Source organism: Colius striatus, chromosome 10 (assembly GCF_028858725.1).
Source record: "Colius striatus isolate bColStr4 chromosome 10, bColStr4.1.hap1, whole genome shotgun sequence".
Classification (NCBI taxonomy): Eukaryota; Metazoa; Chordata; class Aves; order Coliiformes; family Coliidae; genus Colius; species Colius striatus.
Genome location: NC_084768.1, coordinates 8,815,002 through 8,838,852, shown reverse-complemented (window position 1 = coordinate 8,838,852; position 23,851 = coordinate 8,815,002). Strand labels below are relative to the sequence as shown.

Genomic DNA, 23,851 nt, shown 5'->3' with positions numbered 1-23,851 from the left:
TCATATTTATGCCCATGTACACCTTGCATTCAGTGCCAGACAAAGTAAGTCCTGTTTTGCATGACAGGGAGGGAGGCCAGTGTGTGTGTTGTGTGGCCTGAGTCCAGAGTGATTCACCAAATCCTTGCTTCTACGTCATATGGGTGGAGTGCTGCTCTACTTAGGATTTTGAGACATGATGGAGAAGATTGCTTCTGCTCCCAGCCAGCTGTTTTCATTTGTAGCCACTACTTTGTATTAAGTCAGTCTGGTTATCTTTGGAATCTATTGTTCCCCTTCACTTTTTTTTTAGGGTTTTTTTTCCTGTCTTTGTTTAAATGTGTTGAGATGATCTTATCAAAGCAGAAACATATTGCTGGTTGATTGAGTTCTTTGTGAAAGCTGTAATGGAGGGGAATGTGGTTTTAAGGGGGGAGTTGTTTTCAATATTTTCAAAACTGTAGAGCTCGGATAAGCAATCTAGATGGAACTTAGGGCTCTCCTAAAGAGAGGTCTTCTGATTTTCACTCCAAAACTAATCTGCAGGAGAACTGGTAGAGGAGTTACTTCAGAATGCTCTAAAATGACTGTTGTTTTTGCCTTTGAAGGTACAAGTGTGTCTGTGACCCAGGCTGGATAGGAGATTACTGTTCAACTGAAGGGAACGAATGTAAATCCAACCCTTGCCAGAACGGAGGAACTTGTGAGGATCTCTTGAATGGATATAGATGTACCTGTAGGAAAGGCTTCAAAGGTGAAAATTCAAGAGAGAAGCTTCTGTTCTCTATTTCCTCTTTACTTCATTGCACCTTTAGTGCCATTTTGATCTTTTCATTAAACTTCATGGAAATAGGAAGCAAGAGGGGAAATGCCGTGGTTGTATGACATTAAATTACAGTCGATTCATGTGGGCATGATACAGTAGTAGAATACCTAGACCATACCTTAGCAATGTTTGCACTCATAAAGAAATAACCTGATGGCAGCTCATCTTAATTTTCTGTGTAAGAAAATTAGACTGAGATAAATAAATGCACCAGGAACTGAAGGGGATGTCTGTGGCTGCTGTCTTCTTGTACCCACTGAGCCCATGAGGAGTGATCTGATCTCCTGGTTTCTCTCCTTCTGCTCTGCAGGTGTGAACTGCCAGGTAGTGGTTGCTCCTTGCTCCCCTGATCCTTGTGAGAACTCGGGAATTTGCCAAGAATCTCCTGACTCTGAAGGCTACACCTGCCAATGTGCCCCTGGGTGGGAAGGTAATGTGGATGGGGAACAGAGTGTGCTTTCAGTGCTGAGCAGTGTTGGCACCGAACCTTTTGACTGTTGCCTTATGAGGGATCTTACTTCTGGCCTCTCCATGTTTCAGGAGAGAGGTGTACTGTGGATATTGATGAATGTCTCTCAAAGCCCTGCAAAAACCACGCTCTGTGCCATAATATTCAAGGCAGTTATCTGTGTGAATGTCGGCCAGGCTTCACTGGAGGGGACTGTGACAGTAACATTGATGACTGTCTTTCAAGTGAGTATCAGCAGATTGTTCTATGTTTTCCAGTTTTTCCTGGAAATAATTTTGCCACGCTATTGATGACTGCTGTTTGATAGATACTGCAAGGTATTTTATATTTTCAGCTCTGTAAGACTTGCTTGTTTGAGGCAGCTGAGATCAGCTGCTAGAAACAGACTACAGCGTTCTAACTGATGGCAGGAGCTGTTCCCAGATTTTTAATTCAATAAGGTCCTTAAGGTTTACATACCTTAATAAATGTTAAATGAAGAATTAGATTTGCCTGAAATTTTAATAGACAAAGTTAAAGTAATGCTGCAGGGCTTACTTGTATTTCAACATTAAGATGGATTGAGGTGTGGTGGGAATTTGGGGTATGGCAGTCTTCCTGAAATGTCTCTATCTATGACATGAATATTCTGGAAAGAGTGGGTCCTGTTGCTGTTCCAGTTAATCCATATTTGAAGCAAATTAATCAGCAGGAAGGCCTTCTGTTCCAGAATAGGTATCAGTTGCAGTAGGATACCTGTACACTGATGAGTACTGAAATTGTTTAAATTACAGGAAAGCAAGTGTTAATTTCATACCCTTGACACTGCTGTTTACAAGGGAAACCAAATTCATAGCAATTTCTTTTCCTTGCTGAGCAATTTCTGTGTTATCATCAGATAAAATCAGAGTCTCCTGAGGAGTGTCATGTGTTTTGAAAGTTCATCTGTTACTATTTGAGAAGTGTTTTATCAAACCTTGGAGGAGTTCACAATGTTGTGATTTTTAGTTGGCTGGTTCTTAAAAAAAGCAAACCAACAAAAAGAACCCCCCCAGAACCTCTAAAACAAAACCAAACTCCTCTATTTTTAATTAGACTAGCTTAAAGCCAAACTGAAGTCTTAAAGACTTCAGGTATAAATTTAGGGAGTTGTTTTTGCATTGAAAAAAATTTGGATGTGTGACTGCTGTAGAGAGGGATCCAAACAAGTCTATTAGCAAAAGTTACTGTGGGAGACCCCAAAGGAACACTGCTTAGAGAACTTGTAGAGACATTTGGCTCAGCTTCAACTTTTGATTGCCTCTTTCTGAGCAAACAGGTATAGTACAAAAAATGTCACGGTGCATTGACCCAGAGCTTTGCTTACTGAAGCCAACAAAATGATTCCTTGTCCTGGTAGTTTTCACATGGGGTGCCTGAAGATAAAAATGTTTTTAAAGTGTTCATCTTTCTCTCTTGAACAGCTGGGAAGTCTCTCTCTGTTCCTGAGCCTTCAGAGAGCTGTGAGGTTGATCCTGTGTTGTCTGTTAGGCAGCACACCCATGAGGTTAAAGAGAATTTCAAATTACTGTTACAGCTGATTTCATTTAGCATAACAAAAACCTTCCATGGCTCGAGCCAAATGTCTTTAATCTATGAAGCAAACAAACCCTCCAACAACATGAACTCATTGAAAAGTTGATACTGGAGTCTCCTTTTTCTGTCAGTAAATGTGTGGCACAGAAAATGAATGTGCAGCTTTTGGCTTTAGTCATAAGTGTCTGGCTGCCACAGACACAACATTTTATAGCTGCCAGGGGTCTCACTTTGAATGCGTTTTTTCTCTGCAGTAGTCAGGTGACCTTTAAATGGGTGCAGGTGTGTCTCTTACAACAAATTTTTATCATGTGAGCATATTTCTCAGTCAATAAATGAGCTTTAATTACCTTCCACATCTGTTTTCTTCCTTTCTCAGTGAACAGAATGATCTTGTATTTACATTGAACTGCAGATTTTTGATGGAGCCTGTTTGCATTTTCACATTTGTGTTTTAGTAGTACTCAGTCATAGATCAAAAAAAACTGCTCAGTAACCTTTTTTCATCCCCTTTCCTGTCTCCTCTTTTCCTCCCCCCTCCCAATTTCCCTCTCTGTAATCACATACATAGGCTTTTGGTCTTGGGAATGCAGAGTAGAAAAGGAATCTGGCTTGAGAGGCAGCATCTGACAGAGGAATGTGGGTCTTAAATCCAAGTTGAAGGAGCAAAGCAGGGAAAAAACTACTGAGTGGTAGAAATCTTTCAGGCAGATTGGTGCTTGTGGAAGCAAGAGCAGTACAATAGTAGGGGATGGCTTAGATCAAAAAATAGTGATACACGAGTAGCAAGACCATAATGGAGATAAAGAAAATGTCAAGGAATGCTGAAGTGAGGAGAATCCAAGGTGGTGCATGAATTGGTGACCTTTTGTTCCAGCCTTTCAAAACTGTTCAGTAACACTTCAGTTCTCATATGTATACTAACATACACATACATGTTTGATTTGGCTGGACTGCTTTCATGCTTAACATTAAGTACACAAGTTCTTTCCTGTGTTCAGCAGTGTCTGGAAAAGAGATAACAAGAGAATTCATCATCTCTTATGAATAAGACTAGGTTGAGGAAGAAGAAACAGTTGCTGTGCTGCTTGTATTGTCCTTATTAGTTAGCAGACATTTATCAAAAAAGCAGTTTTCATTTTAAACCAAGAGACTTTAGATCTGGATTTGTTGGTCTAGACTGAACAAATCTCACCAGAAATTGAGCAGATCTCTTTAGGCCTTGAAGGTTGGTCCTGATCCATACCTTCTTGTGAATTTATTATTGATAATGCTCTGCACTTATCTCTTCCACAAAACTGGGAAAAGCTTGTCTGTAGTCTGTCACACTCTGTGCACTGGGATACTTTTTTTCTTAACAGCTACTACTCTAGGCCTGGCCTTTGACTGTTACCCATTCTAACCCTTACTGAAATGCTTCTGTCTTAGATCCCTGCCAAAACGGAGCTTCATGTGTGGATGGGATAAACTCTTTCTCGTGCATCTGCCTACCTGGATTTCATGGAGATAAATGTCAAACAGATACCAATGAGTGTCTGAGTGAGCCGTGCAGGAATGGAGGCACGTGCACCCACTATGTCAACAGCTACACGTGCAAGTGTCAGCCTGGCTTTGAGGGAACCAACTGCGAGAACAACATCGATGAATGCACTGAGAGGTGAGAGAATGTCACTGGGTGAAGCCACACAATGCATGCTCAGGGCTTGAAACCAGTCCTACTCAGAAGCAATTTTCCTTCCTTTTCCAGAAGGATCTATTTTCTTACCTTTGGTCACTGAGATGTTCATGCAAGGAAGACTTGCTCACCTTGTGCAGGATACCAACTGAAAGACTGTCAAAGTTGGTCGTTTAAGCTAATTAGAAACTTAGTTCCATTATAAGAGGAATATGACAGTGTTTAACAGATATTAAGACAGTAACAGATGCTGACTTGTTAAAACACAAATAGTAATTTTTTATAAGACTATTATTGTATAGGGAAGGGCAAATAATTGATAATGAACAGTTACTGTGTTGAGAAACACAAAAGCTGCAGTATGGAAGTGATAGCCAACTCTGAGAAATGCAAGCAAATTCAGCTAGCCCCAAGTCAAGTTATTGACTGCTAATAATTTGAACAAGCAACCAGGAGGAACACTAAATACACAGATTCTGTACTGGAAAGGTTTAATCATCAGAGATCTCTTAATGCTGACAAACTGGATGTGGTTTAGCAGTATTGAGATAAAAACTGAGGTCGTTCTAAGGCAGAGGTGTGGAACTGAATTAAAATGCTCATCAGAGGGTCCTTATCTAAATGGTTCACTTGGTAGTTTTAAAAGCTCTTTGGGAGAGTTAATCCCCTGTATCCATCATCTGCCTGAGTATTTATTTTAAGCTTCGTTAGGGTTGATGTAAGTAACTTCAGATTCTGAAATGGAAACAATATGTAATAAAACTTGGAATGGTTTAAAAAAAAAATTGTTTCTGGTAACTAGAGCAGAACAAACAAGGTGCCTAAATGCAAAGCTCTTGGTATTCTCACATGTTTTCTGCACACAAAGGAAAGATGCTTCTTGCTTTTTATGAAATTGCATTTGTGGGTTCAGAAGTATTTTAACATCTTTTGTTTAAGAAGGGGCTTGTGTCACTGGTGAGGGTGTGTTTAATTTGCACAACAGTTGTTTAAGCAAGTGAAATCTGCTGGGTGTTTTAGCAGAATGCCTCCTCTCTTCCTTGAGGTTCATCCTGTTTTTGTTTTCATTATCAGTCAGTACAGAAACCAGTCTTGCAGGTATGAATGAAGGATGTAGCAATTTTCAACGGCCTACCAGCTAAACCAGTCACACCTTCTCTACCAAAAATGACTGAGCTGTACTTAAGAGTGCCATAATGGTTGGCTAATTTGAATTTAGTTCAGATAATTCTTCCTCTTCCGTGTCTTGGGTGAGAAGCTGCCTATGAAAGAGTGCCATCTCCTTTTGGAGATGGGTACCTGCTTTCAGTGAAATATACCAAGTCATTGACAGCCCCTTGTCTTCTGTGCCTTGTATTGCCATGAAGGTAAACAGAATCTGCTCTCTGTAAAACAGAATTCAGCCCACAGGGCAAAGGAATATCTCTATGATAAAGAGATTTGTGTAGATGTATCTACTGTAATCACAGTCAGAACTCAGACACTTGCACTGGAAGTTCGGGGAAGCGAGTCAGTGGCTTCTCTCATGGAAGTACCCTTTGACAGTGCACAAAAGGGATAACAAGCATGAATTTGGTTTGTGTACTTTATCAAACTGATTATCTTAAGTCTGATCTAGGGTTGTTTTCAGAGGAGTAGGACTTTCCTGGCAGGCCTTTTCATTGAAAGGAAAAAGGACACATTTTGCATGAGGCATCAGTTCTAACTTTCCCAGTCATTTCTCCATAACCTGGCAGAATGTGTTATATCAGAAGATTGAGGCAGGGGGGTCATTTCTTTGATCTGATTTCTGCCAGGGCATGTATGAGTAGTTTTACAAATCAAGGATTTAAGTTCTCATGAGAAGAGGAGAAAGGGATTTAGCAATACCAAACCTTTCACATCATTTCAGTGAGGAACATGCTAGTGTTTTGCATGTTAAATGAACTTTTTCCTTGAGAAAACTTAGCTGTGACTCCTTTGAAGCTGTTATAAACAGGCAAATTGTTTTGTTTCTCATAATTTGTAATACAATTGTAATTTGTAATAAAATTTGTATAAAATCTATCAGTTTGAGCAAGCCACACAGCTACCTCATACAGCACTGCTTGTGGTCACATTGAAGCTGGGAAGATTTCACTAAACAAGTTACCTCCATCACTAATGACTCGTTAAACCCCTGCTTTACTTTCTTCACCTGCCAAGGTAAAAGACAGTGAGCTCGAGGGGGAGCAGAGTCCCCTTTGAATTGCCATCATCTGATTTGTGCTTCTTTAGCAGGAGCTCACCAGTGGTCAGAACACCCTGTAATCTGGATTTCTCTCTCAATTCAGCCATGTTTTTCTGCTGTTTTGGCTGTGAGCTAATTGCATTCTGTCTCAGCTTACCTTTATTCTCACTCTCTTGCAGCTCCTGTTTCAATGGAGGTACCTGCATGGATGGGATCAATTCCTTCACTTGCCAATGTCCCGTTGGGTTTACAGGCCCCTTCTGCCTCACAGAAATTAATGAGTGTGATTCCCATCCTTGCATGAACAAAGGCTCTTGCGTGGACAGCCTGGGCACGTACCGGTGTATATGTCCTTTGGGTTACACTGGAAAGAACTGTCAGGTGGGTAACATTTTCTTGCCCGTTTTTGCACAAAGGGCTGCTGTTTGAATTGCCCAACAGCAGAAGTGACCAGGTTAGGTGTGAGATACCACACGAGGCAGAGCTCATGTTCCTTCAGTTCTGGTAAGGAGTTGGCCTGTTGGCTCCAGGAAAAAGAAGTCCAGCATCTCTGTCTGACAGACCAGGTGTCCCCCTTTCAAGACTCTGGGCATCAAAACTTTTTGCAAGGAGGAGGAAAATGCTTGGTTATTTATGAGGACAGGTGGCATTGGAACTTTCTAGATTACTTTTCTTCTTAAATGGAAAACAGCTGTTGGCTTTGAAAATGGCTGCATTTCATTTGAAGCATAAAATTGTCCTGATTGAAGGCAGAGTCCTGTACTGAAAACAAGCCAAACAGACAAAATAAAAAGTAGAATATCAGTCTGCTTAGCAGGACCTTGATTTAACTGGTTTGTTTTCTACAGGGAGATGTAGTTATTCCAGGTCACTCATAGGGTTTTTTCCATAAGATGCCAGAAATTGTTTTTATCCTGCACACAACCTCAGTAAAAAACTTTAACCTTACTTGCAGACTTAAGTTCAGGCAGTATAGAGTTTTCCACAGCTTGAGCATAGGAGCTGCAAGCCCTGTAAATGACTGTCTAGTACCTATTAATAACTTGAAACTTGGCATATCACAGTGGAACCAGAATTCTGATTTAATATTTCAAATCAAGAGCTTTTTCTTCTATGCTTATCAAAACAGCAGGAATTATTTGAGACTATTTCTGTCTTTGGAACAGTAAACACCATATTGGCTTCTTTCATAAGCAGTCTGAGTGCTGCCATTTTAAAAAAATAACCTGTGAATTTCTTCAACTTCTGGAAAACACTACAGTTTAGTGAGAGTTTGGCAACTGTCTTTCATGCCAAATGTGTCTTTGCAGTGGGTGTTAAAAGAAGCATTTTAATGGCAGTGGGGGAGGTGCTTTTCCAGAATAATGTTGCCAGACATTGAATTGTCAGGTCTGCTTCTAGGTATGGCTAATGGAGGAAGTGAATGCAAAGTAATGAAGTGATATTAAAAAGCAGTCCCTCTGCTACCCTAATTATGCCTTCTGGGCACACCACTTAAACCTCATAGGGAGAATGAGCATTGAGAGCGAGATCCTAAAGTACTGTGAAGTTCAGTAGTTCCTCTTCTGTTATGTTTGCTTTGTTTTCACTTGAGAAAAGGATGAATGTTCCTGTCCCCAAATGAAACATTGTGGAGTCTCAGAAAGTCTGCTTTATGTTAGGAGAAGCTTGATCATAATGTGTTACTCATTTTAGACAAGGAATCGGAACTTTCTAAATTTGTAAGTACTATTCAAAGCTGTATTTGAGAGATTTATAGATTACAGCTCTGCTGTCGTTCCTGTCTTAGTGGTAAACTGGCCTGACCTAATTAGCAAAGCTAAATAAGCAGCACAAAATTAAACAATGATTCATAAGTTATAGAATTTGCATGTAAAACAGTCAGCTACTCATTACAAATGCAGAAGCAAGAGGCTCAGTGTTTTTCTTCTTCACGCTCAACTACATGTGATAAAACTTAATTCCAAGTTTCTTTCTGGTTGCCTGTGAAAGAAAGCACAGATTTTTTTACTTTAATCTTTGTGAAGAGACAGTTTGCATCTGAAAAGCAGAACTTTCTGCAATTGAAATTGAGTTTTACAGCCAAAATTCAGTACTACTCGCTTTAAACAACCTCATCCTTGCCTCGAGTCAGCTTGAAATCCATTAAATAGCTGTTATTACTTTGAAGACTTAAGTGCTCAGAAAGGAAATGATGGATAGTGGCTGTTTTATATTAGGTCAGACAGAGTTATTTTGGGTCCTCATTCTGCTTTCATATGATGATTTACTGAGTTTTAGTCTCTTTGTTTGGAAACTTTTTTTATCCAAGGAATCAAAAAAAGCAGTGTGCATTGGCCCATCTTCAGTTGTGAGGTTTCAACTGAAACAGTTGTGAGGTTTCAGTTGAATCTCAGAAGACAGGAAAACTCAGACTAGAACAAATGGGGCCAAAAGCAGGTAAGGTGAGATAATGACAAAAAGGAAAAGCAAAGGTCAAGATATGGAACACATCTGCCATCCTCAAAAAGCAGGGAAGATGGGGAGAATCTGGGAGAAGAAGGGGCACCTGCTACTGTTGGTAACTGGAAGCCTCCTGCTAATGTGAAACCAGAAGCCTACTCTGAGATAAAACTGAATTTTCTCCAATGCAGTCAGCCAAAGGTCCCTCTGAGCAGCAAGGTGTGAGGATCAGCTTGATCTTGAAATGGTGCTGCCATCTGGGGTTTGCTTCTCTGAACATCTGTGCTTCCCTGGGCGTATGAGCTCTTGAGACTGTTAATGAAGAGCCTGGCTTAGGTCTGGGAAGTACTGTCCCTTTCTTTCCAGTGCCATGTGGAACCAATTTTGCAGACCTTCCTTGCTTCCCACTGCCTTGCCATACATCATGTTGTGGGTTTTTTTCTCTCCAGGCACTTATGGATCTGTGCAGCAAGTCTCCCTGTAAGAATAAAGGCACATGTGTCCAGAATGGAGCCCAGACTCGATGTGTCTGTCCGTCTGGCTGGACTGGCGCTTACTGCGATGTGCCCAACGTCTCATGTAAAGTGGCAGCTTCACAAAGGGGTAAATAAGCATGCTCTGTGCTTTAACTGAAGATGTTTCCCTGTGTATCATTAATCTGTGCCTCATTTCCCCACACACCTGTGGACACAGCACGGTCAATCATGATCCACTTCTCAGGTAAAAAAGTCCCCAAAGTTGTATTGGGGAGTCAAGGCTGTCTTGATTCATTCCCCCTGACATAGACACAAGCTTCTACCACCATACAAATATTAAATAATTAGCTATTTAAAGAAATTTCAGAGTTTCAGTCATACTGTTTTAGTGGACTGCCTTTTTACTAAAATAAATCAGCTGATAGACCTTTCTGCTGAATCCCAGGCAGACCAGGATTAAGACGTGTTGTCCTTGTACAGGAAAAGTGTATTGTAACTCATGATCTTTCTAAGTATTTTCACAGAGTATACTGGCTACTAAGTGCTCTGTTTAGCTGTATAGGTAATACCATGCCCCCCAAAGCAGTAATCTCTTGCTTCCTATGGTGTATGTATAGAAGACTTGGGATTTAAGTTAATTTCTTCCTGGAAGGGGGCTTGTAGCCTGGGCTGATGGATAGTGTCATGCCATTTTTTTTCAAGCTCCCATACCTTTTGCAGACATTCTAGCTACAAATATTGAACCTTTGTACTGCAACAGTGGTACTTCAGATGCATATTCATCATCCAGTGGTAAAATAATAGAACAATACAAACAACTTTGTGCCAGCGTTGATGCTGATGGTCCAAAGGGGCAGAAGGGTGACTTCATTTGGAAGCCATTTGTGGTTCTGACCCACTGTTAAGGAGTAACTCTTCCATTTTGGAGTTCCAGCTTTTCAGTTCATTGGATCTATCCATCTTTGTTCCTGGCAGCAAGTGTGTTTTATGTGTTTGTTCACTTTATTTAACTTTATTTCAGGAGTCTCAGTGGACCAGTTGTGCCAGCACTCTGGGCACTGCCTGAATGTTGGAAACGCACACCATTGTCAGTGCCAGGTGGGTTACACTGGCAGTTACTGCGAGGTGCAGCTCAATGAATGTGACTCCAGCCCCTGCCAGAACGGTGCCACCTGCCGTGATCACCTGGGAGGATACCAGTGTGAGGTAATGCATGATGGTTCAGTAGGAAGAGCTCTAAATGGAGTGTTGTAATGCAAAGGAATCAAAAGAAATGAGAAACACATGCAATGGTAGAATAGCTTCAAAGAAAGTGTGAAAGCAACCTGCACCTGGAAAGAATTTTTAATTTAGCTGTGTCAGCAGCAGTGCTCCCGAGAGGCTTTTGAGACTGAATTAGAGGTGTGATCATAAGGAGATGGGTTTAGATGGGCTTTGGAGATGGAGTTCTTAGCCTGAAAGACTTATTTTTTTGCCCAAGGAGTGGTTTATATTAAAATATATGTAGAAAGCATTTGAAGGAATGTTGTATTCTCCCTTTTGCATGGGCAAAGTATCCTTTGCCTCTTAGAATGGAAGATGCCTTCCACTGCTCTCTGTTTCCTACAGCTGATGCAGAGAGCGGTGAAGACCATGGCATTATGGTTTATCAACCTTCCTACGCTTTTCAGAATGGTAGAACACCTTGGAAGCTCACGCCCAAAAGGGAAGGATCAGTTTTATGTAAACCTTGAGTCAAAACTACTAAGCCAGTCTCAGTGCTAAAGGGTGTCAGGATTTGATTGTTATATTTTGCAGGAATAAAGTCGCTTGAATTCAAACACTCAGCATGCTGTTGAGTAGTCACATGGTCAAGTTGTGTGCTTAAGCTGGCTGCCTGTACAGCCCTTGAAATCACTTGCAGCTGTATAGCTACAAAGGCAGTCGTAATCTGTCCCATTGAGGGCCAATTTTGTCAGCATTAGCCTTTCTCAGATGTCTGCTAATGTATCTGTTAGGAGAAGATTATTCACACTTACTTTTATACTGGCAGTGTGTGCCTGGATACCAGGGTGTCAACTGCGAATATGAAGTGGATGAGTGCCAGTTTCAGCCCTGCCAGAATGGAGGAACATGTATAGACCTCGTCAATCATTTCAAGTGCTCCTGTCCACCAGGAACTCGCGGTATGAAGCTCAGCAATTAAGTGAATTTTCCTTTCTGGCTACTGGTTTCATGACTCGGAGACTAAAGGGAACGCATTATTTACTTTGAAGAATGTTCTCAAAGTGCATTGAATCCCTTGAGATACATATTTTTCTGTATAAAAATAGATACTGGGGTTTTTTTTCTTCCCCTTTTAAAGGAATAGGTCATGACAGTGTTCTTTGGGAACTTAATGATCTATCTTTGGCAAGGGGGTGGATGAGATGACCATTAAAGTCTCTCCCAACCCTATCTGTTTTGCTATAGTAAATTCAATGTTTCTTTTTAGCTAAAGTGCTGTGAAGTATAGAGAAAACTTGCTTAGTTCTTGCGTCTTCCCATGTCCTTGTTGAAATTTTGGCCCCACATTGTGGAAAAGAAGTTGAGAGCCTCTAGGCTAGGTTAAACTATTTCAGCAAACTTGACCTCTTTTATTAAAAGCTCCTTTTTAAAGAAAAAAATCTTCAGCTGCATAATGGTGGTTTTCAGTTAAGTATGATTCCACAGCCTCTTCAGTGTCATGGTTCTTGAAACCTAATGTTCCATTTCCCTGTTATATCTGACCTGATGGCCCTGACAGATACCTACCTTTGAAAATATTCAGGATTGCACATTTTAACCCATCAGTGAGTGCTTTCTCACTTTATTTTTTTGCCTTAAGCTTATTTCTGAAGTCAGTTAAAGATTTTACCTTCTTCTGAACTTACTTGTTCTTTCTGAAGTGTGTCATCAAAGTGTAGGCAAAATCTCCAGGTCTGTGTCAGATACAACTAAATTCTTGATTCATAAATTAAACTGAAGTAAAATCATAAAATAATGTATTTGCCTCCTGCCTGTGCAAATTACCAGTTCATTCACTTTAACATAGCTGTCAGCACATCTCCCCACTCTGGACAAGTGTTTATTTCATTGTAAATCATTACATTAGCAATTCCTTAATTTGGTCCTCCAATTTAAGAAAAAAAGTTGCTGCTTATGTCTCAACATCACAGTGTGTGTTTATGTACCAGTTTCCGCGTTGCCAGAATTCGTGTTGTCCTAAAGCACCACCATCCTTTGAGAGGTTCTGAATGTGAGTCTTTTAATTCTTTAGTCTTTACTGGTGAGATTAATTACTTTTTGGATGTGACTATTTTTTTTTAAATGAATTAGAAGAGATGGATGCAGTTTCTTAACAATATTAAGACTTAGCTTTTGGATCTAGCCCAGTTTGAAATGTCACTTTACCGATGCCACTCTAAGCATCCTCCACCTTTAGGTCAATGACTTTGCTTGCTCTGGATGAATCGACTGTGCTAGCAGACAAAAGTTAATTGCTTGACTTACCCTATCTGTGTCCTTTTATGTGTTACTCTGTGAGGTGAAGGTAGAACCAATATCAGACATTGTCTCTTGAAAGGACACCCTTTCAAGGAGAGGAAGAACCTGCCATCCCTAGCCAATGCTGAGTTTACTGTAGGTCTGCAGAAGCCAAACTGCAGGGAAGGCATGCTGGCCAGAAATCTCTTGTTTTATCACAGTTGTTTTCCTGGTGGTTTGTTGTTGCTTGTTTTAATACTGTCACTACAAATGCTTTTTGCTGATCTTAAGAGTAACCTCCAAGTTGAATGAGAGGTGGGAGGCTTGCAAGAACAGCACAGAGCTCTGGGCTACGTTCAGTCACAGGGCTAAATCAAGTGCATCTTTTTTTGTTTTGTTTGTGTTTTTAATTATGCCCTTAAATTAAGTTAAGCATGAAAACTGCTAAATACCAATATGACCTACCATTGAGAACAAGCTGGATCCAAAACACATGCTCTCTAGTCTGATCCGAGGCTGGCCGAGTGCATGCAATATGGATTGCATTAAGCTTGGATCTTTACCTGTTCATGTTTGGGACTGTGTGTGAAGCAGACTTAAAATTTGATGAGCAGTGTAGGAAAGAAGGCCTTGACACCTCAAATTGTTACTTTCTTCTTTGTTGACAGGTCGTTTGTGTGAGGAGAACGTCGATGACTGTGTTTCAGACTCCGGAGTACCCCGCTGCTTTAATGGAGGCCAGTGCATTGACCAGATTGGGGGCTACAGCTGTCTGTGTCTCCCAGGCTTCGCAGGCGAGCGGTGCGAGGGAGATATCAACGAGTGCCTCTCTAATCCTTGTAACCCTCGTGGAAGCCTGGACTGTGTTCAGCTGGTCAATGATTATACATGCATCTGTCGTAGTGCTTTTACTGGTGAGTAGTTGCAAACGTGCTTCCAGTTGCAGGGTGGTATCTTGGAAAATTATCGTTCATTGTGTCAGTCGTGTTATCTGGTCACTTCCCTGTACAATGTCTGATTGTTTCCCTGCACCATGTCTCAGTTTTTAGACCAGTCTTTCTTTCAAACCTTATAAGAAACTTGGCTTCCAGAGTTGTCTCAGACAAAGGCATCTCCTGAGACTCTTGGCTGCCAGGATGTATTTTTTTCTATGGTAGTTTTCTGTCCTTCATAATTTCACATTTCTAACATTGGAACTATAACTGTTCACGTGTCAGCTTCTCCGTGGCTTTTCCTTTTGCAAAGCAGCATATGAATTTCCTCCATAAATCAGTGTCACGATATCCATAATTAGCTTTTGGCCTCCTTTTCTCCTCCTTGCTCCCTTTCTTCCTTACATTGGTGGCCTGGTCAGGGTGCAATACTCAACACATAGACAAACTGTACATTCCTGTCTTAGTGATGTGATCCTTCCACAATCCAGCTTTGAATCAGTTTTGCAAGAATTTGACACTGTGCAAACTTAAGTCTCACTCTCTCTAGATTTCTTCTTTATTAGTATTGCTGGTATTCTGCTTTCTGCCTCCCACTGGGCATAAGTTTGGGCTAATAGTCTCCAGATGTGTCTTAACTTTCAGCTTTCCAGTTTCCATGTCAGTTTAACTTCTCATATTCAGCTTTCCTCTGTTAAACCTTTTCACTTTCCCTGCTTACCAGTGATCTTCTCTCTGCATGGCTGCACGCCTCAGCAGTACTTTTTACTCTTTTTTTTCTTTTCCATAAAATTTAAAGGTGCTGTGATTTTTCACCATATTTTTGATTGTCAGATGCAAAGAAGTCACAAGGACACACATATTTGAAAAATCACTGTAGCAGTTTTTGAATGCATTACCTAGACTGACAAAAGAAGCTCCCAAAAGACATTTGAGGGAGGTGAAGCCAGGCTAGCTAGTGGGACACTGATGCAGTCATCAGATAGGTTGATATTTAAGCCCATCTGTTAAGCTTGCTTTTTGAATTATGCCTCATGCTGCTTCTGGCTCTCATGGAAGGGCTGCTGGAACTTTCAACATGGGGAGTACAGACCTGCTGCACCCTAGGAGGAGCAGGGCGAGCTGCTGTGTCTCAGACATGAAATCTGTCTGGAAATGTTAGGCATGGAGGGGGGAGCATGCTTCTTCCTCTAGCTGTTCCTCTTCTGCACATTCCACATTGACCCTTCTGCCTGGGAGGGGATGGGGTGGCTTTGCTGTGGTTTGTGACTGATTGGATGCCAGGACTCCGTGGGCCATCCTGCCCTGTCTGCTCCTGTCTGTGAGCAGCCAGTCTTGGCTGCACATGTGCGGAGACTTCTACTAATGTTTTCCTAGGGGATCAAAGTCACGCTTAGGTCATCCTCATCTTTTTTAAGTCTGGTGTCAGAGTTTGACTGAGAGCTGCTGCAAATACTAGTGAGTGCAGTAAGACCTCTGTCTAGCTGATCGGTCTAAGGTGACTCTGCTTGCTTGTGCTGTTCACTCATGTTGCATCTGGTCCTGGGCGTTCATGGTTAGGGTGTGATTTGCCTTTGGACTCATTGAGCATCCCCCTAAAAGTAAGAAAGTCTAAGGAACCCCCAAACTGATGTGGTACACCACCTTCAGCCTCTGTGTCTGGCTGACTCAGGGTGATAGCAGCAAGTTCTGTCTTCATGCTGGGTTGCACACATTCTTGAGGAGGCAGGCAAGGTGGTGGACAGTCTGCAAATACACCCTGTGGATGCTGGGGCTGTGCCCTCCTCTGCCACTGCTCGGGCAGCTGCTGAGAGAGCGGATGTTACCTGAAGAGATATTCCCTACCTGTTCTGAGGGGATGATCTCACTAGAGTGTTTGTCTCATTGCTATTCAATGGAGTGTTCTATTTTGTGATGGTTTTTTGATGTGTAAACACACACGTTTCTCTGCTTCTCTCCACGTGTGCACCTCTCAGGTCGGCACTGTGAGAGCGTAATAGACGTGTGTCCCCGGAAGCCTTGTCAGAACGGCGGGACCTGTGCTGTCGCCAGCAACATGCCGGATGGGTTCATCTGCCAGTGTCCTCCGGTAAGCACCACAGCCTCCAACTGAAGTGCCTGCCTCAGCTCCAGTCCCCTGACTTCAGTCTCCCTAGTTTCACTGGTGTTGGTGAAGGTTATCTTTTCTGTACTGAATGCAAAGCTCTTTAGCCACATCCTTTAGTTTATCTACTTGGCTGCAAAGCCCAGGGCTTCCAAGTGCCTTAAGGAAAGTGATGCTGCCCATTGTTACCCTAAACAGTTCTGCTGTTGAGGCAGGATAGATTACTTCCCTGTCTTAAACCTAGCATTAAATATCAACCTTTTTTCTTTTGTTATCCTGTGTTCTCTATACATACCACTGCAAAAATTCCTCTTGTCAACAGCTCTTCTAAGTCCATTTCAAAATGTAGGAGGGACTTGTAAGTTCCTAGATTATCCCTTAGGCTAGATCCAGAAAATCCTGACTTCTGCAGTGAGGCTAGAGGAGTTACAAGGGAGAAGGGGTTTGCATATAGACACCTTGCCTTCAGCCCTCAGAGTATTGAAGGATAAGTTTGTGAGCCTGTTTGTTTTGCCTTTTTTTATATTCCCCTGTAGGGTTATTCTGGAGCAAAATGTGAGTTCAGCAGCCACAGTGCTTGTGGACAAGTGAAATGCAAGAAGGGGGAGCAGTGCATCCAGACATCTTCTGGTCCACGATGCTATTGCCCCAAGCTGTCTGTGGGAGAGGAATGCCAGACAAACAGGGGTTGTGCCAGTTCCCCGTGCCAGAATGGTGGAAGCTGCCACCCTCATTCTCAGCCGCCTTACTACTATTGTCAGTGCCCCGTTCACACCCAAGGCAGCCAGTGTGAACAGCCTGTAACGTTCAGCCCTGAGCCTCGGGGCTGTTTGGATTCCCAGTGTGCAGAAAAAGCAAAAGATGGCTATTGTGATGAAGACTGTAACACTCACGCTTGCCAGTGGGATGGAGGCGACTGCTCCCTGACGGTGGAAGATCCCTGGGCCAACTGCTCCTCTTCATTGCGCTGTTGGATGCTTTTCAATGGACAGTGTGACGAGTTCTGCAACACCCCCGAGTGCCTGTTTGACAACTTCGAATGTCAGCAAAATGGCAAAATGTGCAAGTAAGGCTTTGTCCTGAGAAGGGTTTCTCTCTGTCACTAATGTGTCTCCTGATGGTGCTTTCAGTAGTTGGCGTGCCACACGTCTGCTGCTCCTTATCTCTTCTGTTGTGTCTCTTGCTGCTTCTTGCTCTCGCTGAAAGTTTGATGTCAAGAAGTTTCTGCTGCTTTGTGTACTTTTTGCCTGTTTTTTGAGAGAAGTTCTGGAATTTGTGTGCTGGGAGCTAAGATGATAGCCTGAGCAATGGTAACGTGTTCATCTCTTTGATAGGTATGCCCTGCTTTTAGTGGAAATGCAAAGAGGAAGCATTTCACTGTGTACTAGATTTTAATAATACCACCTCCTATCCTTTCACTCCGTACCAGGAATACCTGCATTTTTATCCCAGCTGTATTTGCTACCTCTGAAGGTGTTTTCCAGCTTGTGTGTCATGACACTTCTTTCTCTTCAGCTATTTACCATAAATGCTTCTGTTTCGCTGTGATGATTCTCCCTTGGTGAGGAGGAGCTGTTAAAGCTTTTCTTAGTAAAGGCAATAAGCAGTTGTTTTCCACTGGTACCAGAATTGAACCATGTGTTCTCGGGGTCTTCTATACTTTCTACTTCCACCCTGACAGACTGCAAGCTTGTCCTTGGGTCATATTTCTCCTCCTTATATTCTAAACACAAACGTTATTTTACCTCATGTGATTATGAAGAGTGTAAGGCCTTGGCCCCTGTACTGCAGGTACACTGTGCAAAATGTGTCTGTCCTCTCAGCTGCCTGTAACCCTCTTGGTGTTGTAGGTATGACAAGTATTGTGCAGATCACTACGCAGATGGCCGCTGTGACCAGGGCTGCAACAGTGAGGAGTGTGGCTGGGACGGTCTGGACTGTGCTGGTGACAAAGCCGAGAAGCTGGCAGAAGGGACCCTAATCATTGTGGTCTTGATGCCCCCTGACGAGCTGCTGGGAGATGTCCGCAGCTTCTTGCGCACTTTGGGAACTCTCCTGCACACCAACCTGAGGATCAAGCTGGACTCCCAGGGAAACCCCATGGTGTTCCCATACTACGGGGAGAAGTCGGCAGCACGGAGTCGACGGTCGCTTGTGGTCGTTCGCAAGCACAGGGAGCTTGAGCAAGAGGTCATCGGGTGAGCAGATGCCTTTGTGTTCCTCTGACCTTCTTATGCTGGTAGCTCTGACCTTCTGGACCTTCTGGGGCTGTGACTGGCTGCTTTTGTGGGGAAATGTAAAGCTGTTGCAACTGCCAGATCCATTGCTGGGGTGGAAGGGTTAACTTAAAAGGCTGCAGTTTAACCTAGTGCGTTGTCAAAGTTTCTGCTGCTGACTTACTTGCCCTCTTACTGTGTCTCTGCAGCACCAGGGTGTTCCTGGAGATTGACAACCGTCAGTGTGCAGAGGATTCAGAGCAATGCTTTCACAACACAGAAGCTGCTGCAGCTCTCTTAGCTGCCCAGGCCATCAAGGGCATGTTGCCCTATCCTTTTGTGTCTGTCCAAAGTAAGTGATTGCAGAGGGGAAAATTGCTTGTGGAGGAAGGCAGTGAGCAAACTTGGATCTGCCAAGTTCATGCTCAGATGATTGATATTCATCTCGATGCATCTCACTGGTCTGTATGGTTCTTGGGAGCTAACTTATTCATCCCCAGTTTACAGAAATATGTATGTGCAATATACTGTGAGGAGACATTTGGTTAGTAAGGCAAACTATTCAAGTTTGGAGCCTAGTCATTATAATACCTGTAGAAACAGGTATCCTGTGTGCTGCAGCAGTGGCCACACACTGCAGTGATCTTCTCTGCTCTAAAAGCTGTTCATGTGCTGTAAGCCATGAATCCAATGAAAAGGTGCCATGAAGGGTGGAAGCCATTCCTCAGACTACTAGATGTTTTCTCCTCTGTCTAATATGTAATCGCTTTGATTTCTGCTCCCCTCAGTCTGAGGCTCAGCTACAACCTTGTACTAGATGAGTAATACCACTACCCCTCGTTGGGTCGTGCTTGTATCTTTATGTAGATCTGTGCACTGATTCAGGGTGGCTGTGTTCAGCCAGCAACACTCTTGAGGAAGGAGCAAGATGTTTGGTTCAGGAGTCATATAATATTTTGAGAAAGATGATGAAGGAAAGCCAGAGAGGCAGGATGTACTCTTACAACAGTTGCAGCAGAGCCTAAACTTCCTCAAGCCTTTGCTGTAAATGCCTCATGGTCTAGAGACAATACACTGTCTGTGAGGAAGACCCTTGAGTGAAAAAAGAAAGTGTGTAAGGTCATTGTCTCCACTTTGTTAATCTCCTTGTATTTTAACTGACATTTTTAGGTGAACCCTTGTTACCACCAAAGACCCAGTTGCTCTACCTGCTTGCTGTGGCAGCTTTAATCATCCTCTTAATCCTTCTCCTGGGTGTGATGATGGCAAAGCGTAAGCGCAAACACGGCTCGCTGTGGCTCCCAGAGGGCTTCATCCTGCGCAGGGATCCCAGCAATCACAAACGCAGAGAGCCCGTTGGAGAAGATGCTGTTGGACTCAAGTAGGTTTGCATCTGGGCCACAGACAGTGTGTTTATGATTGTGCTGGAGGATTTTGAGGACCTGGTGTATAAAGCTTTTGTTAAGGGCACTTAAGTCCATAGAGAAAGCTGCGTTTTAAGACAGAACTTCTTTAGGCTTTCTCTCTCAATTTTAGTCCATCTGTTTGGACAGAAGAACAGTAGTTAACTGTGACTTACGAAATGCCAGTAAGGAACCTCATCTCCTGGTTATGTTTTCTGACACTTTTTAGTTCAGCAGTTGGGTACTGTTTGCAGTTTCCTCCTGGAACAGACAAGACATTTTCAGGTTGATAGGTGACAGCAAAGTTTGGATACATTTAGCTGAAGGAATTAAAGACACAACTCTAGTGGAAACAATGGCAAGTTTCAAAAAAATAATCCCTTTTATGCAGTTTTGACTTTGCACTGAATTAACCAAGGTTGCAGTTGCAAATGCATTTAAAGCCACTGTTGTCTGCCTGAGATTAGTAATTTCTCAATCACTCTACAGACTAGTGTAAGTAGCAGTAGTAGCACCTGCTCAGGCTGCAAAGTGATATGTTCTCTTTGTTTGTTAGAAATCTGTCAGTCCAGATACCAGAGGGTAACCTGGCAGATTCTGGACCAACTGAACACTGGGCAGGCGATGGTGGACCTCAGCCAAAGAGAGCAAAGGTAAGGAGCTCCAAAACTTGAACATCCCATGCTTACCACTGAAACTGTGAGTCAGGAAAACAGTTGCCAGAGTATACCCCTTGTTCAGAACCTCCCTTTGCTTAGGGGTTGTAGTATGTAACTAGTGGTATCTGAGGAGCAAATCCTCAGCTTAACATTGCCACCACATGCCAGCAGAAAAAACAGGTACCTCCTGTTCCAGCATCTCTCCCTGCCAAGGCCCTGCTGCATCAAAGGGAAGCAAAAGTTAAGAGTAGTATCATGTCTGATAACATAATGTGGAAGTTGAAGAGGTAAATGGAGACCATCAGCAGCTTAAAACAAAAGGGAAAAAAACAACCAGCCCCCCTCCCTCCCCACCAAAAAACCCCAACAAAGCAAAGAAAAGCACAAGAGCTTTCAGTGTCTTTGGCAACTTGAGCATTTTGAAGCAACTGCTTATTTTCCAACTGCTCAGGCTGAGGACCAAGCCTTGCTCCCGGAAGGTGATGAGCCGATAGACCAGCGCCAGTGGACACAGCAGCACTTGGAGGCAGCAGATGTCTGTGGGAGCACATCACTGGCCCTTACACCACCTCAAGCAGATCAAGAAGTGGATGTTCTGGATGTCAATGTCAGAGGGCCGGGTCAGTACTCTCGAGTGTCCGTGTGTTCTGCCAACCAGCCACCAACGTGCCCTGTCTCCAATGGCTGGCATTGCTGTTGTTTAAAGATTGTGTACAGGAACACCAGCAGAATGATGGTACTCAAGGAAAGCTCGTATGCACTCCAGAAAAGAAAGCTGGAGAGATTGGATCGTGGTCTGTGGCACAGGGAATATTGTGTCAGCAGAGTTCACTTAGCAAACGTCTCTAGGAAATCCAGATACAGGATCTCCTTTATAGCAATACATCCCTTAAAGATATTGTCAGAATGGCATTGTGGCAGAAATTTGGAATGCATAGCTGTGCTGGAAGGAACCCCCAGCTTCTCCAGCTGGCTCACTGCAGAGATTTATGCCAGACTTTGCTAAGGACCATCTTAGTAGGGTCTATACCTGAGATGCCTGTTCCCTGGGGTGAAAGCAGGAATGGCCTTTTCCTGACCAAGAGCAGCGTGTGAGGTGTCTGTGCTGGGACAGAGCAGCAGTGCAGCAAGCTTGTTAATGATTTTTGTATTTTTTTTATTCACTGACTTGTATCCTCAGCTTACAGTGATCAACTCACTGAATTAGTAACACAGCTGTGACATTTGAAGGTGACTTCTTTAGCAGGCACACAGGCTTGCTGTGTTTCAGTCTCGAACACCTAGATGCAGTAAGAATGCTTTGCTGCTTTTTCTAAGTGTAGCACTAACCTGGTAAGGGACTGGGTGGGTCATCTGGTAGTAATTGATTCTTGTCTTCTGAAAGGAGAGAGCTGACCAAGAACTTTATTCTGTTGGAAGAGCCGCAAGCATGGCTCTTGTTCATATGTGGAGGGGGTGATTCTGATGACATTGCTGCAGTTGCTGCTTATTGGATTTTGTGGGAATAATCCCATACAATTTAATGATGACTGTACCCATTCTCTCAGTTCCCTTCTATTGTCTTCTCTGCTCATTGACCCATTAGGTCTCCTAAATGCAGAGCACAGGGAAGGAGGAATTTCTGTGTAATGAGTGTGAGAACATAAACCATCAATTTCTGCCAAATTTAAGCTTTTCTTTATTTCCTCTATTGAAGCCTCTAGTTGTGTGGTGAGGTAAAGGCTTTCCAAGTTCAGGCAGTAATGTTCTTAAGACTTCAGGCTGCTTATTTTCACGTTCACTCAAAGCTTTGTCCAACAATAGCAGTGGAGTACGACTGATCTGTGAGTTGCTTTCCTGCCATTCAGATGCAACTGTGAAGCTTGCAGCAAGCTGCTGTAAGCTATCCCTCTCTGTGGCATCAGAAGCAAGGGGCTGAATCCCTAGCAGGGGAATGAATTGTTTAAAAAGGCTGAGAAGTGTTGGAGTAATGAGTGAGTAAGGAGGAGCCAGGAGTCCTCAGAGTTAATGTACCTTTTCATCTGCCCTGGCCAACTTCCTCTTCCTTTGCAGGCAGAGGGAAGAAATAGGTACTTCTGAGAGGCAATTTATCTCTGGCTCAGGAGAAGTCTCCTTGGGATTAGATGACTCACACTCCAGTAATGCTTCACTGCCCCTGATTGCAAAGGGTGTTGAGGCTGGCTGACTTGGGGACAGGTGTCTGGGCTGGAGCCAACTGAAGCTGGGCGAGTTAGATCCTGGCCGCAGGTCCAGGTGACAAGTAGAACAGTCAAGTACTTTCTAGAGAGAGGAGAGGCAAGTCGAAACGCCTCGGTGTGTTAAGGGGTTGTTCCCTCTCTTAATCCAGCACCTTCTGGGAGACCCAAGAGGTCCAGTCTCCTGTGAAGTATTACCTAGAGGCTTTGCCAGTGAGTTCTTTACATCCCGATTATGCCTGTATGAGTCCTTCAGTTGTACCTATCTGGTGAACTTCTGGCTTTACTGTCTCACTCCAAATCTTATATTTATGTGGGGCTGTCTTCTTGAAGGGTGACAATTAGAAGAGATTTTATCAAATGCTGCTGTCACCTTTGTCTCCCAATGCTGTTCTTTCCCTCTGTCCCCCAGAGTGGCGAGGACATTCTTTTCACTGGAGCTAAGCGTATGTAACCAGCGTAATGCAATTATAGGCATAACTGGTAACACCACCTATAATTAAAACTGATGAACTGTCTCTGTTATATGCCCCTCTTTTTCAGTTACTAAAACTTCAGTGGTTCAGACTGGAATTTTCCATGCTGCATGTCTGCCTCCAGCTGGATCCTTTTGGGTTCCTTTCCAGCTATTTCAGAGAACAAGCTGGAAGGAGGAAAAAAGACATTGTGTCCACAGCTTTTTTTCTAGTGGTCCATCAAGCACTTAATTGTGACAGTCTGACTGGATGTGCTTTTTTTTCTAGCCTCATAAAACTACCCGTGTGTGGCCAAGTCACAAAGCTCTGAAAAGAGCTGCACATACCTGGGAGGCTTTTTGGAGGTTGGCAGCTAATTTTTCCAGGGATTTAATGCATATTGTGGCTCAGTCCCTGTGGAGCAGCAAGGCATGATCTGTCCAGGACAACTGCAATGGCTGAGCAAGCAAGACCTTTCCTGTGAGTGGTTTTCCCAGGGCTGTGGTGCTGGAGAAAAGGAAAGCTCCTTTCTGTGCTCCGTCTCTCTGCTCTTTGTGTCGGAGCAGTACTGAGGAGACCACAGCCTGACTGGAATACTGAGAAGTACTTATTTGGGACAGGGAAGCAGAGCCAGCAGTGGGAGGGAGAAGCACAAAAGGAGAGTAGAGCCTTGGACATCAGGGGTCTATAGACAGGACTGGATCTTGGAACTGAACCCAGCCTCATAAGTCAGTGCTTTGCTGCTGTCCAACAAATCCTGAGAAAGCAGCTGGG

At 43.1% G+C, this 23,851-nt stretch overlaps 1 protein-coding gene across 2 annotated transcripts in view; it reads left to right on the top strand.

Moving 5' to 3' along the window:
* Positions 1 to 23,851, top strand: part of NOTCH2 (notch receptor 2) — an 85,918-nt gene that overhangs the window by 54,624 nt on the left and 7,443 nt on the right. For both annotated transcript variants that reach the window (XM_062003490.1, XM_062003489.1), the window contains 16 exons: positions 588 to 733; positions 1,116 to 1,235; positions 1,346 to 1,498; positions 4,257 to 4,485; positions 6,892 to 7,093; positions 9,604 to 9,757; positions 10,652 to 10,836; positions 11,663 to 11,795; positions 13,782 to 14,027; positions 16,022 to 16,134; positions 16,686 to 17,215; positions 18,000 to 18,347; positions 18,575 to 18,717; positions 19,536 to 19,746; positions 20,325 to 20,421; positions 20,879 to 21,047. In XM_062003490.1, the coding sequence (XP_061859474.1) occupies positions 588 to 733; positions 1,116 to 1,235; positions 1,346 to 1,498; positions 4,257 to 4,485; positions 6,892 to 7,093; positions 9,604 to 9,757; positions 10,652 to 10,836; positions 11,663 to 11,795; positions 13,782 to 14,027; positions 16,022 to 16,134; positions 16,686 to 17,215; positions 18,000 to 18,347; positions 18,575 to 18,717; positions 19,536 to 19,746; positions 20,325 to 20,421; positions 20,879 to 21,047 (3,179 nt within the window). The remainder of the gene's footprint in view (positions 1 to 587; positions 734 to 1,115; positions 1,236 to 1,345; positions 1,499 to 4,256; positions 4,486 to 6,891; positions 7,094 to 9,603; positions 9,758 to 10,651; positions 10,837 to 11,662; positions 11,796 to 13,781; positions 14,028 to 16,021; positions 16,135 to 16,685; positions 17,216 to 17,999; positions 18,348 to 18,574; positions 18,718 to 19,535; positions 19,747 to 20,324; positions 20,422 to 20,878; positions 21,048 to 23,851) is intronic.